Genomic DNA, 19,135 nt, shown 5'->3' with positions numbered 1-19,135 from the left:
TCGACGGACGGTGGTTGAAAACTACAATACATAGGTATTTGGAAAATATGGCAATTCAAAAACCACCGTCCATCGATTGGACATCCCTAAACACCCTGTTTCTTAACCCTATTTGGACCGGGCTAGACCCTATCTAGACATAGACCGCCATCTTGAATGTTGACCCATGACGTCATCAAAATAGCAATTTCATTATGAATGTAACTTGAAATTACACAGAATGTTAATGATATAGATAAATAAGTGTGCTCTAGCAACAAAACCATGATCATATGAAATCTCTTGATTCAAACTAAAGTTATTTTTCGCAGAATTGTTACCAAGTTCACTATTTTAGGAAAGTCACCAAGTGTCGTAGTCCTAGCACACGTTGTTCTGCAGTTATACGACGTCAAAGTTGGCGCAGACACTTTTAGCCCCCCCCCCCTCCCCGTCTTGATAGGGTTAACACAACGGATATCGGTTATCCCCGCGGATAAAGGTGAACTGTCCTTACAACATCTCCAGGTTATCCAAGTCCATCACCAATCAGACTGTTTCTACTATTATGGAAGAAGAAGTTTCAAATCCTGCAGACATCTACGTGTCCACGGCATCGCCCATTAACACAACCAATCATGGTAAAAACCTGCGTCTGTTTGTTTGTATGTTTTTTTTAGTCTCTAACGTTAGTTTATCTTTATCCGGGGGTACCCTGTATACGTTGTTTAAAAAAAATTGGGGATATAGGGTTATCAAGTTGACGGACGGCGACGGTGTTTTCAAAATATTGCAGGTTGAAACCATAATCCGTCGACATGCTATCTATGAATTACCTGATTAAGAAAACGGATATAGGATACCTCCTGGATAAGGGTGAACTAACGTTTTCATCTGTGCATTTGACCTCCTGTCATTACCAATCTACATATATGTATGATTGAACTCATAACAAAACAAATACAAAAATGTATCTCCAAACGTTTTACACAGTCTTCGCACATACTTCGCACATGTACGTTAGGTAATGGAAATAACATTTTAATGTTGACTTCATTTAAAAAATCAGTTTGAAAATTGATACATACCTACATACATACAAACGTCGGTAGCGTTTGTATGTATGTATGTATGTATGTATCTATGTATGCATGTATGTATGTATGTATGTATGTATGTATGTAGAAGACCAGCATAATTCGAGAACGCCTAAATGGATGGCATTGATATTTAGTATGTGGGTAGGTCTGCTTGAGATCTGAAAACTATTAGATTTTGGGGCCCCTAGCGACCTGTTACGGTACTGCAGCGGAAATTCCTGATTTGATATCTCGAGTTCTGAACTTGCTTCGTCTATGATTTTTGTGTGGTAGACAGCTCTTGATGTCGAGAGTAAGTGGTGTAGGTTTGGAACTACAGGGCATGTTTAGTGTCAGACTTTAAAAGGGAATATCTCAAGAAGGTGTTTACGGATTGTTATGATTTATGGTATTTAGATAGCTTTAGCTAGAGACGCTTCATATAATGACATATTGATTATGCAAATTGGTATCAAATTTGCTTGATAAATTAGGAACTCGTGTAAACACGCTCAGTTCCATTATAGGACCATTGCAACATGTGACATCTGTAACTGAAGAGGAGAAGAATATTGATTGACATATATTATGCAAAATAAAGACCAAATTTGCATAATTAATGAGAAAATGCTATAGTTTCCTTGTGTTAAATGACAGGAACTTCTTTCTTGTAGCATCTGGAAATTATGTACAAGTGAACAAGTGAACATTAATCATGCAAATGATATCCTCATTTACATAGATGATCAGAAAATGCAATAAAAGCATTTTTTCTTAACACAGATTGTGTACGTCTGTTGTCTGGTGGAGATGATTCACTGATATAATTTATGCGAATGAAATTTTTATTTGCATAATTAATGACAAACACAATTAATACAGTATAAGTATAATAATAATACAGTTGTAAAGGCCAGGATCATTTGGCGAAGGTATGGGGTCGTGGAACTCGAATAAGTTATCAGTATCTGCAGTTTTTATTAACAGGTTCAAATATGCCATTTATATATATATATATATATTTCATATTAGGGTGTTCTTCCTTCAATGGAGGATGTACGGAGTTGTGCCTTTCGCATCCAGATGGATTCAAGTGCGCCTGTCGAAACAACTGGGAACTGCAGAAAGATGGAGTGACATGTGAATATCTGGTCTCTAGTTTCGTTGGTCGGATGATGCTACGATTCATTTGCACACGCGTGCCCGTAGGGGATGTAGTCTCGGACGGCCTCTGAAGACACAAATTTGTCCCGGTAGACTGCCGCGGGGTATTTAAGTTTAGGACATAGTGTCTTTTAAATTTTTTGTTGCCGGGCCCCGGATTGACTTTAACTGCGATTTAAAAAGCCAGGGGCCCAGACGTGTCCAAAAATAGCCCAGGAGCCGCATGGTCTCCCAAGAAGCCATGTATACGTACGTAGGGGTCACGCCCGAACGTACAAAAATACACAGTCCGTAAAGTACCGATCTTGTGCCCTTGGGAAAGACACTTTACACGACTTTCCTTACTTTACTCAAGTGAAAAGGAGAGCCATACCCCAGGCATGTAAAAGAACCAGCCACATGTGAGATGGTGCGGTGTGAGCGGATCAAACCATTCTAATCAAAATGGGGTAGGAAATTTCCCGAGCAGCCTCGTAACCCCTGCTTCGCCTATTGAGTCAGTGAAGTCAAGCTTGCCTAAGCTTGATGTTTCTGACTGAGAAGAGGGAGAAAAGATGCTGCTACAGTTATCGCTTTGGGCCGCTCTTCATCTTCATGATAGTAACATCAGGCCCTACGAACCTGATTTAGAAAGTGTCATTGAGTCTGTTGGCACACTACTAGTATTTCCAACAACTGTACTTTGTGGCACAATAGGGCTGGCTATCAAATAGAAGTCCACTGGTATAATTTGCTACAGAGCTATCAGCGTGGATTAGATAGTGTTTATAACGGATGAACCAACATAAATTCCATTTCTAATGTAAAGAAATATCTTTGTTGTCATAGGCTGTCTTTCTGGCTACACCGCATACGCTGGTGCATGCTTCAAGGCCTACAACCAAGAAAAAACGTACGACCAGGCAAGGCAGGTGTGTGAAGAGGACGGGGCGGGGGATTTGGCGGACCAGGAGATTGGAATGCTGGCTTTGCCGAAAGACAAAGACGTGAACAACTTCGTAAGAGATCTAAAGAATGCCGTCAGTGAAATCTCACGTTTTTGGATCGGCCTGAGCGATCAGAAGGACGAGGGTGAGTGGAGGTGGGCGGACGGGACTGAACACGACACCATCGCTGACTGGAACGGCTGGCAGCTGGGGGAACCTAACGATAACCAGGGAGGTGAAGACTGTGCGAACTACGGTGGTTCCGGATGGAATGACGCACCGTGCTCCTCTGCTTACAAGTTCATATGCCAGCTGAGAAAAGGTATTCCACGTAACATTGTGCAGAATTTTACTTATTATATAAGAGTTTTTGCAGTTGGAGTTGATACATTTGCTTCTATAAAATTATCATTCCACCATTGCCCGTGGCCTTCTACATGACATTGTGATCAAGATACGAATAATAAAAACAATTTCTTTCTAACCGGTTATAGTATATAGATCAAATGCCTTTGCATATCATAACGCGGTAGATTCAACATCATAAACTAAAACTTTGTTTTTATTGATATGTTTTACTGATACGTTGATTTCATTTTTTTCTGATCCTATCGTCAAAGTGTGTGATTTCGACTGGACTAAATGATAAGAATGATCAGTTATAAACTTGACGCAAGTTCATCTTTATCCGCGGGGTAACCTATATCCGTTGCTTTTCAAACAGAGTATTTGGGAATATCAAGTTGACGGACGTTGGTTTCAAATTGCAATATTTTCAGTATATTGTAGTTTAAAACTTCCACCCGTCGACTTGATGTGCCTAAATACCCTGTTTTGAAAAACAACGGATATAGGTTACCCCACGAATAAAGGTGAACTTGCGTTACGTCTCTATGTAAATCTGCAAGTGAGTGTCCTGTTGTTGTTCACGTGGAGAATAAATGATTAAAACAACCCTAAAAAAACTCATTACTGGACTGTGTCCATGCACAGCTATAACCTGCTCTCTAGGATACTTCCGCTGTAGCCACGGCCGTGCGTGTATCCTGTCATGGAAGCGGTGTGACGGGGCCACGGACTGTACGGACGGGAGTGATGAGACGGGCTGTGGTAAGTCACTGTGAGATCGCGTGGCGCAGCGGCAGCGTGTTTGCCTCGTGACCGAGAGGTCTCGAGTTCGACTCCGGCTGCCGTGTCACAGATCTTGTACCCTTGTGAAAGGCACTTTATTCCGCTTTCCTCACTTTACTTAGGTGAACATGAGTACCTAGCTTCCCTCGGATAGGACGTTAATTGGAGGTCCCGTGTCTGGGGAGAGCCATACCCCAGGCACGTTAAAGAACACCCACACGTGCGATGGTGCGGTGTGCGTTGGTGCAAATCCTTCTGTCCGGAGTTGGTGATTCACTACAAATCACCCGGATGGAGGCCTAGCGAACCTCTGTCTCGTATCAGCCATACGGTGATTAACATCATTCACCCGCACGAGAGACCTGTCGCATCCCCGTCTTGTATTCAGCTATTCGAAAGGGTATATCACTCCGCAAGGGGCGGTATAACCCCATCGTGTGTAAGCACGTCGACCGATGATGAAATCACTATCAGGGGGTGACCCGTTGATGTATCAAGTTGAAGTTGCTAGTGTATCAGCTGTAACAGATGCTTAAGGTTGTGCCCATCTCCTTTTCTGTAGCCCCATAGGCTATAAGTTTGTGCAAACCAATAGTGATGTGTATTTCAACTCCTATACTCGTCAATACATTATTGCTCAGTGCTAAGCAGAGAAAGCAGTATGTACCATCTTTACGTCCTAGATATGAACGGCTGAATGCAAGACGATCATTCGACCATTGCTCCAGTCCAATGGTGCACGATTAGGGGTGGATACCGACACACACAATTCAGGTCCAGGTGCGGTCCAGGTCCAGAGGATCAGGTCCAGGTCCATGTTCAGTATGTGAGAACTTGTGAATGGGCGATACTCAAAACAATGGTCAATATCGCTGCAGAGAAATATGTTTTGTGGAGTATTTGACTCCATCTGGCGTTCTAAAATCATGCAAGACTAACTGTATCTGTATGTTTGACTGTAAAACTTAAAAAATGACCATAAGCTCTACTCTGCTCCGCTCTTGTTATTTTTTTGACCGGTAAGCCCCAAAACGTGTGAATTCCTGATCATATAATCTGTTTCCTTTGTAATAGGTCCAACATCCGGTCTACTGATTTTTTTCAGGTTCGGTTTTTCTGGACCGGTCCAACGAGAAAAAAGGTTTTGTATCGGTACGCCGTACCGGTACCCATCCCTATACACGATGTATACGTCTTTACAGACAAAAGAGACGAACGATATCAACTAATGTCTTTCTTTCCCATGTTGCAGCTATCTACGGTTCAGAATCCTTGTCTTCTAATCAGTATCAAAACCAGTGAAATGGCATAATGCTTTTCTTTGCCAAATTTTCAGTGTGTCAGCCAATACCTGGAGATTTTCAAATCGACATCAGACTGGCCATGCTGCCGAATCAGCTGGGCCAGACGACATTTGAGGAGGCCCAGAATTCCTCTGTGGTGGAGCTGCTCAACACTTCGTACAGCAGCTCCGGAAACTACCACCCGGAGTTAAGAAATTTCGTTTCGACGGTCATTTTCCCGCAATGCAATGTAACCGAAGAGAACAAGGCCGACTGCTTTTTGTCTCCAAATGCAACCGAAACGATCTCGTGCATGTAAGTAGGAAAATATTGTGGGAAAATAATTTTTCTAAAATAACGTTTCAGTTTTGCTTTAGGAAACTATCAAGTTAAACAACAGTCTTCAATGTCACTTGGTCAATGTCGGATTAAAACATTGCTTAGTAGTAACAAACATCACGTATTCAGGTAGCGGCGAGATGGTACTTCGATCTCAAGCGGATCTTACGGTAGCAGCAGATAGTATCAAAAGCTAGCAGATTGGTGTAGCCGACTTTGGCGAGTGCATTGACTTTAAGCTCGGCTACACTCCTTTGCCAGCCTTTGATACCATCTTATGCTACCATAGAATCCACTTTGAGGTTACCGGTACGTATGCTAAATCTGTAAATAGGATATAAGGGAATTCTTGTACACAACCAGGTTAGACTTACTTGCTTACGATTCTGTGTCTATCAGACACTTTCCTCAGAACTTCTCACTGGAGTTCTGCTTCTCGTTGCCATATGTAGCCGATGTAAGTGGCGCTTTTGCGACGAGAACACAATCCCAAACGTGGCTCAGCTTATACCCCCCTCCCCCTCGACCCGGTTCATCACTGTAGAAGTGTCTGATAGACACCCAAACGTAAGCAAGTAAGAAAATAAGTAAGTTTAACCTGTTTGTGAACAAGAATTGTCATATATCCTATATTCTACCAACTTTCGGTAAATCTGTAAGTGTTTTTAGGGGAAACGTCACGGGTACACAGCTGGTGCCATGCCGCTCGTGGTGTGAGGAAGTGCTCTACATGGCTGCTGACTGGATGAAGGGCCTGCTGCCTCGATGTAAACTGTTTCCATCGTCCGAACACGGCTGCTGGAATCCCAATTCAGCCAAGAAGGGAAACGAAGGTGAAAGTGAATACTTTCTTCGATGCCATTTAGTCGAAGTAGTCTATAAGATTGTAATGCCTGTCTTGTTTGTTTGTTTGAAGCTTTAAATTTAGTTATTCATGAAAGCTCAAATCGGTCCGCAGTCCGCGTTTCATTAAGGTCACGAGGGAAGAGGTAATGGTCAGACAAAATACATAACAGTACAGTTTACATCATTCAAAGTCCTAATAAGTTTAATCACATACTTTATACACATACATGGTATGAAAAAATCATAATAGTGAGTGTTGCTGCATGATTCGAGTCCGTTCCTTTTGTTTGTTTCCGTCATTTCAGAAGTCTATGAAAAATAAAGGAAGTCCATATTACTTTACTTCGCAGATCAGAAGTTGACCAAAACGTCAAATAATACGTAGCTATGAATCATTTTCTGTCAGTTGTGACATCATATGGATATTGAATGCCACAATAAGCACAACAATTGGATTTCGGCACGCCAACCCATATTCGTTACACTTAGTCAGAAATACGTTTTTTTTTCATAAAAATTATAAACTACAGATACTTCTTCGTTAAATGTGTCCCATAGTTTGCTACCATGGCATTGGCATAAACTACCGTGGTACATGGAGTAAAACTACATCCGGGGCAGATTGTGTGGAGTGGTCGGTTGAGCAAGCCGGTTACTACAAGACAGAGTACCCCTGGGCCAACCTGGATAACAACTACTGCCGCAACCCGACCGGGCTCGATCGGCCATTTTGTTTGACAGAAGACGGTAGCCAGGAGGATTGTGACGTCATTCCTTGTGGTAAGTTGTCCTGTGAGAACAGAGTGATTGAAATACTGTAAATGGAGAAACTTTCGCAGTGGTTTAATGTTCACGGTTTCCGCGGTGGCCACTTCACCGCGAACTTAAAACCACCGCGAACATTTTTCCACGGTAGTAAGAGACTACAGTGCATGGTACTACCGCGAACTTAAAACCGCCGCGAAAAGTCCCTTTTCCCGCTACCGCGAAATTAAATCCCCGCGAACGTAAATACATTTTCAGTAGTTGCGATCACAAAAGATGTTCTAGCACACGTCTGAAAGCATATTATTACCTCCATGAAATGTCATGGAGGTTATATTTTACCCTGCGTTTGTTTGTCTGTTTGTATGTAAACAAGATAACTCAAGAACGGCTGCGTGAATTGGTTTCATACTTTGTGTGTTGGTAGTGTGTGATGAAAACTGGAAATGGTTAGATTTTGGGCCCCCTAGCGGCTTCTCTTGGCACTGCAGCGCAACTTCCGGGTTTGCTATCTCGTGTTCTGAACAAGCTATATGGTCACGATTTTAGGGTGCTCTTGTTGATGATTATTTTGTCACTAACTGTCACGTGTTGATACAGATGCCGATGGCTGCTGGGATAGAGGCCCTCCAAACTACGGCAAGAGAAGCCCCGGTAAGAGGTTCTACTACGTCGATGATAGAGTCACGTACACGTGCAACGAAGGCTACACGCTGAAGTCAGGTTACACCAGTGAAGCGAGGTGCATGCCAGGGGGCGATTGGCAATACGACAAGCCCAGATGCTCAGGTGATTGATTTGTAGAGTGTCGTATTTTGTAACATATGATGAATCGTATACAACTTTATTCAATCCTAACCCTTTTTAAATGTGCGGCTGTAGAATATTCTTGGTATATTTATATTAAAATGGAAGACGAATATAAAAAAACTCTTCGCATGTCCAAAGACTACAGATGGTTTTGATGAAAGTCAGCGCTCTGTTAACATTTGTTTTCAACTTGCCATGCTTTGTTATTTTCCCAACATGAAATTTTATTCAAGATTAAAAATACTACAATAACGACTTGCACACTATTTCAGTATAATTTTTCTCTTCCCATGTTTATAAGACAACATATCTCTATGTCGCGTTTTATCTTATAAGTTGCCGCATAATGATTTTTGAACTTAATACAAACACTGATGCAGTAAACCACCGACGAAGGCTTCAGGGGGAGCTCCTGGAGATTTACAGTGCCAGTCTTGCACCTGAGAATGTCGTCATCAACTTCACTGGATCTGTAGAACAGATAGTCGACTTGGCAAGTACCTTTGTCTCACTACTTACAGCACAACTAAACAGACATATATGGATATCTATAGATAAGTCAACACATTGGGTCTAGCATGTCATTTACACTATTGGTTCTACGGTATAAGCATTCGTGAATATATTTGTACACAGGGTTATCGCCTCCCAGAATGTAGTTGAATTTATGTATCAAACAGACAGTAGTAAATTCTTTAGAGCAAGTGGAAAGTGATGTGAACAGCTCTGTGCGTTTATCATTATATCGTGAACAATCCATACAAAAAAACGTTCGCCTTCGATCTCATTTGGGCAGAATGGACAAAACCTCTCGTCACGGGGAAAGTTAGTATATCTTCCGGCTTCTATATTTAGTTTGTGACTACAGATTCTTATCTTTGTGATTGTTCTACGAAGTTCAAAACTGTGTACATTCGAAATATACTTTTTTGTCCGTATCTTTCCTTCCGTTTTGATTTATTCTGGATTTGATATCGGAATGGAATTATTTCTCGGAGCAAAATGCATATCTAAATCCATGCTGTTACTTTCATTTCAGGACGAAAAGAAGGAGCAGCTGGTTGCATCTGTCGCCATTGATTTCGTGAGTGGGCGCAAATTGATATCTACTAACAATCTGTAGTTATAAAAAATGATTTTTTTATTAGATGAAAACTAATATTTTCTAATTACTACAGATCATTAGTAGACATCAATTTGCGAAACCGTGGATTTGTAGCTTTCATCATTATGCACATAAAAACATAGTTTCATTGCAGTGATATGTACCAAAGTGCCGTATTTTGTCATAGAAAAAAAAGTAATATTAGGGGCAATAAAACCTGATGACGTCATCAATATGGCCGCAAAAAATCAGATTTAGAATTCTTCCATGCCCATCTATCAATATTCCTTACGTCTCCATTCTTTCTTAATTCTTTAATAAGAAAACAATGCAAGGTCAAAATGCCAATTTAGCCAGATAAAATACCTCAAAGACACCACTTAGGCTTAGGTCCCAACTGCACCGGTGCCCGTCAGGGATGTAGCCCCGGCCCCGAGGACACATATTTGTCCCAGTGAACTGCCATACACGGGGGTACCCCTCGGTGTACCCCACGGGTAGGTTACGGCGCCTATTTGTAACCGAGGCCCGGGTTCATCTTAACTCCGGCTTAAATTCAACCTGGTAGTCGTCCGGGCCCCAAAATACCTCGTGAGCCGTAAGGTGTCCCACGGGACCTCGTAAAGTGTCCCACGTCGAAAAGTCCCCCCAAACAGCCCATGAACTACTCGACAGGGCCCCTTTTTGCGATTAGGACCTAGGCCTAATACAGATAATGACCAGACCCTGCCGGTATAAATCCGGATAACGTAAAATATGGACTTCAGTATGGCAGTCCTGCAATTTACATCTACATCGGTGGAGATTTTCTAAGACAGTTAACCAAGTACAGAGTCACCCTTTAAATATACAGACAACAGATAAGAAACTGTATGACTGCACATAAAGAACGTTTTGCCCAGAGGTGTTTCAGACGTTATTTTGGTAATTATTTTCATGTTTGTTCCTTGAAGATGTTCACCTGTCACGTATGCATACAGTTACTATCAATTTTTTTCCGACATTGACTGGTTTAAATGTAGAGTACGTACCTCCGAATTTTCGATGTCTGACAGCACATCTTGGTCACGGAGAGGGTCTAGTCTCGATCTCGCGAGAGAACACGAGACTAAACCTACCCCTTCTCCGCAAGGAGGCGGGGGGAGGGGCAGATGATCTAAGCAAGCCAGGCCTAGTCTCGTGCTCTTTCGCGAGATCGAGACTAGGCCATTCTCCGTGACCAAGATGTGCAGTCAGACATCCAAAAATTGGAGATACGTACTCTACCTTTAAAACAGTCACTGTCGGAAAAAAATTGATAGTAAATGATTGTTCCTTTTCTTAGACATGGCAAGACAGCAGACTGAGCTGGGATCCAAAATACTACGATGACGTCACGACACTCAACATTCCTGGTGACAACATTTGGACTCCAATATTGACCTTGAAGAGAAAGTAAGCTTGTATCAGAGGTGCCTAAGCATTTGCACGAACCCTATGAGATTCGCACGAACATTATGTGATACGCACGAATCACTATGCGAAAACGTACGAACCTTATGCGATTTGCACGAACCGTATGCGAAACCGGCCGACCACCACCGAATCACGTGACATTACGTCATTTGCATAAGGTTCGTACAAATCGCACAAGGTTCGTTCGTTAACTCATAGTGATTCGTGTGATTTTCATAATTTTCTTGCGTTTCATGCAAATGCTTAGGCACCCCTGTGTATTCAGTTTCCGCCTTTTAGATTAATCATTTCATGCATCACATGTCCAATATACATATCTAGGTGCGGTTTGACCAAGTTTGTTAAGAGAAGTCACAGTGACATACTCCAACTTTTAACTACATTCACAGATGAACAGAAAGCCACTTTCCTCTTAAAGTCACAGAATCCACAAATTGTAGAAAAAATAGGGCTTTTCGTCTTTCTCTACTTACAAAAAGGAGTCAAACCCAACCTGGTAAGAAATAGCCAACACTAGTATATTCTAGTTGTCTCTTTTTACAATTACATTTATCACTATCCATTGTCACATGTATGTTCCCTATGTTTCTCCCATGTACCTTCAATCCGCCTTTTGGTATGACACTTTGAAATAAACTTTCATTTGACCATCAGATTACATTGAAGGACCGGGTGAAAGCCTTACTAGGGAAACTTAGGAATTCAATATTTATGATGTAGCAGCTTAAAGAAACAGAAACTACCAAAACAAACGGACTCGAATCATACAGCAGCTCGCTTCTATGTATTGTGTACCATGCATGTGCAAAATATGTGTATAGACTTAGTATGACTATAAATGAAGTAAACTTTACCTCACATCTGAATGAAATCTCATCTGTGATTGTAGAATCTCATGGTAGAATCCATAGCGAAAAAGGTTCAACTTTGTTCCAGCACAACAGAAGAAAGACTAACCATAAATTTTCAGTCGAGCACGTCGATGTTCTTTAAGCACCCTTCACACAAGAGCAAGAATCAGCCGGAATGCCGTCGGAATGAAAATTCTTTTCTATTCCTGGCAATTCCAGCTATTTGTGCCAGAATTTTTGGCTGGTCCGAAAGTTTTTGACAAGTTAAAAACTGTCGAGGTGCATTCGAAGTGGATTCAAAGTGTCTTCTAACTATTCTAACTGCATTATGACCGCATTCTACGGCATTCCAACATTACTCAAAACATTCTTATCTCATTTGATGGAGAACCGAAACGGCAAGCCACTTCTAAAGTGGCCAAAAGAATATCTGGAATGCAGTAAGAATTTCTAGAATACGCTACGAATACCCAGGAAAAGAGAATACTTTTTATTATGACGGCATTGGGGCTCATTCCTTCGAACTCGTGTGAAGGGGATATGAGGTCCATTTGGAATCCCCATTCGGAATTGCCCCGAATGTGGCAAGAATTTTGCAAATACTTCCTTCCGGCTGGTTCTGCTTGATTCCTGCTAATTCGGATTCAGTGTAAAGGCCCTATTAGATAGACGATTCGCCGTACTGATGTTGAATGACGTCAGCATTCATCTCAGCAGCGAATCGTAAATGGCGGGAAGGCATTTTATGGGGTTTGTCAAGGAGGTCATATACATAATGGCGCATCAACCCTCTCTGAACCGTGTTATGGCGGTAGTTTCGCTTTCCCGCCATTGACCATTCGCCGCTGAGTGCTGACGTCATCCGACGAACTTCCGGAACATCAGTGCAGCGAATCGTCTATCTGAAGAAGGTCGACGTGCTGGACCGAAAATTCATGGTGAGTCTGTCTTCTGTTGTGTTGGAACAAAGTTTATTTTTTATAAACAAAGGTTAGTTTTATAAACTATACGTTACGTATACCTCTGTTATGTATTTTATCTGACATCTCTTCCCTCATGACTTAAATAAAAGGCCACCTGCAGTGCAGGCCGATTTGAGCTTTCATAACTGAAAAAAATCAACAAAATCTCATATTGGCTACTGAAATAATCAATGGGCATACATTATAATTTTTTGCATCCTAGTAATATACGAGCCTTACACACGATATTGTGTAGCAACAACTAGACACCGTTTCAAAGGGAAAGGAAAAACAAGAACAAATAACCAAAACATGTTGAACCTTCGCAGTGCTGCTTCACACAGCCTACAAAAGGATGTCCCGGTCCGCGTGAGCAGCAATGGCCGGGTAGCCTGGAGTGTAGAAACCCAGACCACCACTGTGTGTGATGCAGACCCCTTCTACTTCCCTGCAGACACCATGGAATGTCACGTCTGCTTCTCTGCGATCGCAGCAGTGGAGCAAACCATTCGTAAGTTCCGGGCCCCCTTTCCACTAGACGGCCATCGCGCTGCGCTCTCATTGCGAACTAAATAGGATATGTGTAACGTTCGCTTTCACACTTGGCATATCATACAAAACGTAAAAGTGTAACTGAAAAGACAACAGATCTGTCAATTTTTATTTCGCAGAGAGAGCGCGACGAGAGCGTCGTCCTAGTGGAAAGGTGGTATAAATAATTCTTACCTATTCAAACCATTCGTAAGGATTTCGAAAAAATAAGTCTTAACTGATTTTCGTTCCTTTTGTAAAAGATTGGGTAAAATGATAGGGAATATTTCTAAAACAAAATAAATCACAACTACAAGCTGTTCATATGTTGGCAAGAGAAGAATACCATCCAACACTGACAACAGGAGGGGACCAGACTTTGTAATCAGAAGATGATTCTTGGAATGGAAGCAAAACTTTGTGAATGCTTTAATCCTATCCAGACGGGGGGGGGGGCTAAAATTATGACATTATGACGTCATAATTACGTCATATTACGTCATAACGATACCAAACTTACAGAACATATAAATCTTTACACCATTCCCTCCAAATTTGGTGATCGTAACCCAAGCCGTTTTGAAATTACGAAGGAGGGGGTCAAAAGAGCCCCCCCCCCCCGTCCCAGGAATCCCAAAAAAGCCCGGTCTGGATATGGCTAACTTGTTAAGGGTATGACTATGTAGGTTTGTATGTATGTAAGATGAGTCTTCATGATCAACTGTACGGGCCATCGATCGCAATTCGGATGTATCAAAGGGGTATTACATATTATATCCTGATGACAAGATAACAAGTAATGGTTTACGCGTACAAGTAATGGTCTTTACCGTCGTCAAGAAGGTTATATTTTGGGCGTGTTTGTCTGTACGTGTGCCTTTGATGGATCCTGATGATATTTGGTAGGTGGGTAGGTGTCAGGAAAACTAAGGTCAGGTTCGATAATGGGCACCACAGAGGCTTTCTAAGGTACTGCAGTGGAGCGTTAGTTATTGATATCTCGTGTTCTGGACATGCTAAGGTCATGATTTTTGACGAACAGATAGCTTTTTGAGTAGGAAATACGTTCGGTAAGTTTGGGCGTTTTTGGAAGTGCAGTGGCCGATTGTCTTTCAAACTTTGGATGACAATAGCTCGTTGACGGAATGACGTGATATTTTTTATGTTTTGAACATGTAGAATGCCAAGGAGGAGGATCAACAGACAAGGGGAGCAGTCCATGCAACTCTTACTCGGATGTAACAACAGAGGGCGAATGGCATAGAAATGACAATATATTTGCGAAAGACAACAGAGAAGCATGCTTTGTTGTTCATCTAAAGAGGATCCCCCTGTTTCACCTCGCCACTACTGTGGGACCCTGCATCATCCTGGTTGTGCTGATGATCATCACCTTCGTCATGCCCCTGGACAGGGGAGACCGGATCTCGTTTGGCCTGACCATTCTGCTCTCCATGGTCGTGTCTCTTGTATTTGTCACAGGCGTTCTTCCTGTCAAGGGGGGTTTGCCATTTTTCGGTGAGTAAAATAGATACAAATCGACTGCATTGTTTTTTGAACAAGATAAATGTCAGTTAAGGCTATCCTGATATTTAGCATTCTGGTAACTGTTTGCCATTATGACAAACTAAAATGTCCCTAACTATCACTGAAGAAAGTTAACTTAGCTAAATTTTCGGATGACTCCGTCAGCCTTGTTCACGGAATGGACCCGTCTACTGCAGCTTCCGGGACGTACCGTCGAAGCCACATGGCTGCAGCAGCCAATCATTTGGTTTCAGATAACCTATGTCACCCCCCGTCTCTGTTCAGTGTTGGACGGCCAGCTCGAATGTCATGTTCCGGAAGCTGCAGTAGACATGGTGTTAGCCGAAAATTTGGATAAGCCCCAAGTGTTGCTTGGGCAAAGTTCAGCTTGTCCATTTATTTAACACAAATCGATGAACGTCCGTGCTATGTTTTATCATAATTTTACAGCTACGCTGATCATCGTGTGCATGGGGCTGATGGGAGTTTTCCTCCTTCTTACCATGGCCGTCATCATTATTCACGACCGGAAGGGCAGCCTGTCTCCAATGGCGAAGATTATTTTTCTCCGACACATTTCAAAGTAATTACTAGTCATTACAGTTGAATATCGTTGAAGAGGTTCATCAGTTACGTATGTATACAGATACTATCAATTTTCTTCCGACAGTGACTGTTTTAAATGTAGAGTACGTACCTCCAAATTTTCGATGTCTGACAGCACATCTTGGTCACGGAGAATGGCCTAGTCTCGATCTCGCGAGAGAACACGAGACTAGGCCAGGCTTTCGTAGATCATCTAGTCACTGTTGGAAGAAAATTGATAGTAACTAGTAATTACAGCATTTTAGAATTATTTCCGCGGTATCTTTGTAACCTCAAAATACATTCGCTTATCCCAAATTTTTAATATTCCATGATTCGACAAGGCTCCATATTTAGTTAATGGCATTCTCTAATGAGAATATCACCAACATTACATGCTAGTTTTTCTGTTTGTTGGAATTGTTTTCCTTACACACAAGGGCCACCTTTTCACTCAGTATATAATATTTCCCAATTATCCAAATATTGGTCTCCTAGCAACTTTCTTATGTACTTGACGTTTTTGATCTCATGTTCTGGAGATTTTATGGCCATGATTCTTAAGTTGTGTAGGTATGGTTCCCTGGTGATGGGGGGGGGGGCGATTTCGTTTCAATGTTTGAAAGAGAATAACTTTGAACAATCGTCATGAATTTCGGGTTGTAGAAAGCTCAAGTAATACTTAAATGCATTTAACTTTGCGGAGATTTAATTTTGTGGTAGCGGGAAATATACTTATCGCGTTGGTTTTAAGTTCGCGGTAGCACCATGCACTGTAGTCTCTTACTGCCATAAAAAATGTTCGCGGTGAAGCGGCCACCGCGAAAACCGCGAACATCAAACCACCGCGAAAGTTTCTACATTTACAGTAATTGCTCTTCGGCGCCATTTAATTCACGTCATTTTTATTTAGAATACTGCTGTTGGGCGATCTAACAGAAAAGAAGCACCCCCGTGATGAAGAGGCTGACCTGACAGACTTTCCAGCCACAGGCCTGATCAACTGCGCTTTTCTATGCGATGGCAAGGTGGACGTCAACGACGAAAGGCCCTGTGATGGCAATGAGACAACCAAACAGCCATCAACGCCTCTCTCAAGTCTGGTGCCCACCCGCACCACCGCCCTCCTTCAGCTTATCCCTAATCTTAAAGGCGTAAAAAAAGAAGTCAAAGAGCTCGCAAAGGCTGTTGATAACAAGAGAGAGGTGCTTAAGAAGGTTATGATGAATGAAGAGGAGGTGTCCGAGTACATCCTGTTGGCTAAAGTCCTGGACAGGGTTTTACTTGTTCTGTACATCATCAGCATCGCGGCAGCCGTTCCCATGACTATGTATTTAGGCAAGTAGATATGTTAAATGTGACAACAGATCCTGAGTTTACTTTTAGTCACTCTGCCGTTCCCATGGCTATGTATTTAGACAAGTAAATATGTTATATGTGGCAACAGATCCTGAGTGTAGTTTAAGCTACTCAGCCGTTCCCATGACTTTGTATTTAGGCAAGTAAATATGTTAAATGTGACAACAGATCCTGACTTTACTTTTAGTCACTCTGCTGTTTGTTGTTATGTATAAAATAATGTGTTCTTCTTCTTACATTATATCATAGTACTATTTGAATTGCTATGATACCATAATAATAAATGTAGACTTCGACTATAATGTTTGCTTACAAACATTTTTTTCTTCGTTAGCTAATAAAGGTGATCATTTTAGATAATTTTTGTTCCTATATATAGTAATACATAGGGCGCCATACATAGGCAAAACTGTGCCCCTCGATGAATATATATGACAAATGTACCAACTTGCATGTTGTATGTATATCTATGTTAAAAACTTTGTAAAATAATATTTTTGTGTAAAGCGTGGTAGCCAATCGTAAAGGCCTCGTCAATAATAATTGTAGATTGCATTGTGATAAATTTCAGTGGACACTCCTCGTTTACGTTAAGTGTTTTCAAACAGACCTAATGCATTAAGGAATCTTTATTCCATTATCTATAATAAAGTCATTATTACCAACAAGCACAACCTATAAAACATTATGTTGATACATTATATCAGATTTAGCAAAATATTTATCAACAAAATAGTGAAGAAAACGCACCTCTCCAACTTAAGGATAGCCAATCAAAATATTTATTCATGAAGTTCGTTTTTAATTATTTGCTTTGACAGTAGTTTGAATCTTAACTGCACATTAAGATAATGTAAGGCTGTCATATTTTTACATTTTATATGACTCATCACATATCATATTGTTACAGACACTAATTCAGTTTGTGTTCAAAGTTCGCCAGATTTAAAAGAAATCACAACTTGAGTCATTTTCTATCACTTTGCTATACTGACAAAAACGTTTTGTGCATGATCATTTTATTAATAATAACAATTTTTATTGCATGTTCATAACCGTAGGCTAAATGCACAGAGGGCCACATGTGATCTAATGGATAAAAAGGTAGAACTAAACCTATGCATTAATTTTAAACCAAACTAGAGGAGAAATGTACTAAGACATCATGAATTTCTGTTGAATACATAAACTATTGTTAACCGCTACATCTAATATTTTCTTCTCTCTTTTTAGAACACGTTCAGATATATTTACATTTTGTGTTTATCATAGCATGATCATTTCTGCATGACATCAAGTAATTAAATGTGTGCTGCTTTGACATTTTCTTATAATTATTGACTGACAGTAAAGTGTTAAATAGATATTGTCTATATACAAGTACAGTCTAGTAAAAAATGTGTTTCGTCTTCAAGATACGAGTGGTCACAAAATCTGCATGTTCTGTCCTTTAGAGGAGTACGATTATTCCTACCGGATTCTATATGTAAGGGATGGTCACTAAGGCGAAGTTTACACATAGCTCTACGATGTTCAAAGTTTGAAGTGTTCAGATATATTTCTCTTTCACATATCTCTTTAAATGCCTTGTACGTCCTACATTTGTCTCCTTGATTTTCTAATTATCAATATCCATCATTATTGCAATATACTCAATTTCAATATTATTATCAGGTTAAAAAATCAACAATTATAAATGGCTTTTTACACTTGGCCACATTGTTGCCGTTAAGTAAGTGTGTGCAATATCCGCAAACGTGCAATATCCGCTAATGTGCAAATACTCTTTTTAATAATTGTCTTCTGGTTTTAACAAATGTAAGGCCGTCGTGCAATTCAAGGTCTTAACAAGAGTTCGCAGACCTCATATCTCCATGAAGTAGTCCGATTATGCAAATTACTTCCACATTTACATAATCTATGCTTGGCTATGTACACCTTTAGATAACTTATGTCGGTCCCAATGTTGATTGTCCAATAATATACCATGGAGAAGAATTATAGCTAGCGCTTTTATATTAATTATGCAAATTAGGATCGAATTTGCATAATTGTTATCTGCTAATGTTCCACCAGCAACAAACTACATATATTACAGGTATTTGAGTCCTATAATGGAAAACACTACAAATATAGATTTCCCTCATTAATTATGCAAATTAAGTGCCAGTTTGCATTATTTGCACTTTAGGATGAACATCTCTGTCAAAACTACCTAAATACCAAATATCATCTAAATTTGTCGTCCCCTTGTTTAGTCATCCTCCCAAGAGGTTTTTGTAAAAAACGCCAATGCAGCTCCAGAGCAACCTGCAAGGGGACCCAAACATACACCACCTATTCTTTACGTCATTAGCTATCTGCCACCAAAAAATCAAGACCAAATGTCACATACCAGGGGGCCCAAAATTGATCTTGACCTTTGTCTTCCTAACACC

At 40.8% G+C, this 19,135-nt stretch overlaps 1 protein-coding gene across 1 annotated transcript in view; it reads left to right on the top strand.

The window, feature by feature from the left end:
- The window catches only part of LOC118413782, a 23,054-nt gene extending 3,919 nt beyond the window's left edge, over positions 1-19,135 (top strand). The window contains exons 5-19 of the mRNA XM_035817313.1: positions 508-620; positions 2,091-2,198; positions 3,051-3,470; positions 4,142-4,258; positions 5,616-5,877; positions 6,571-6,734; positions 7,306-7,527; positions 8,113-8,301; positions 8,703-8,815; positions 9,362-9,406; positions 10,752-10,861; positions 13,025-13,206; positions 14,406-14,744; positions 15,204-15,336; positions 16,252-19,135. Of these exons, the coding sequence (XP_035673206.1) occupies positions 508-620; positions 2,091-2,198; positions 3,051-3,470; positions 4,142-4,258; positions 5,616-5,877; positions 6,571-6,734; positions 7,306-7,527; positions 8,113-8,301; positions 8,703-8,815; positions 9,362-9,406; positions 10,752-10,861; positions 13,025-13,206; positions 14,406-14,744; positions 15,204-15,336; positions 16,252-16,684 (2,950 nt within the window). The 3' untranslated portion in view covers positions 16,685-19,135. The remainder of the gene's footprint in view (positions 1-507; positions 621-2,090; positions 2,199-3,050; positions 3,471-4,141; positions 4,259-5,615; positions 5,878-6,570; positions 6,735-7,305; positions 7,528-8,112; positions 8,302-8,702; positions 8,816-9,361; positions 9,407-10,751; positions 10,862-13,024; positions 13,207-14,405; positions 14,745-15,203; positions 15,337-16,251) is intronic.

The sequence above is a fragment of the Branchiostoma floridae genome, chromosome 4 (assembly GCF_000003815.2).
Source record: "Branchiostoma floridae strain S238N-H82 chromosome 4, Bfl_VNyyK, whole genome shotgun sequence".
Classification (NCBI taxonomy): Eukaryota; Metazoa; Chordata; class Leptocardii; order Amphioxiformes; family Branchiostomatidae; genus Branchiostoma; species Branchiostoma floridae.
The sequence above is the reverse complement of the archived record's forward strand: the minus strand, read 5'-3'. Positions and strand labels throughout refer to the sequence as shown.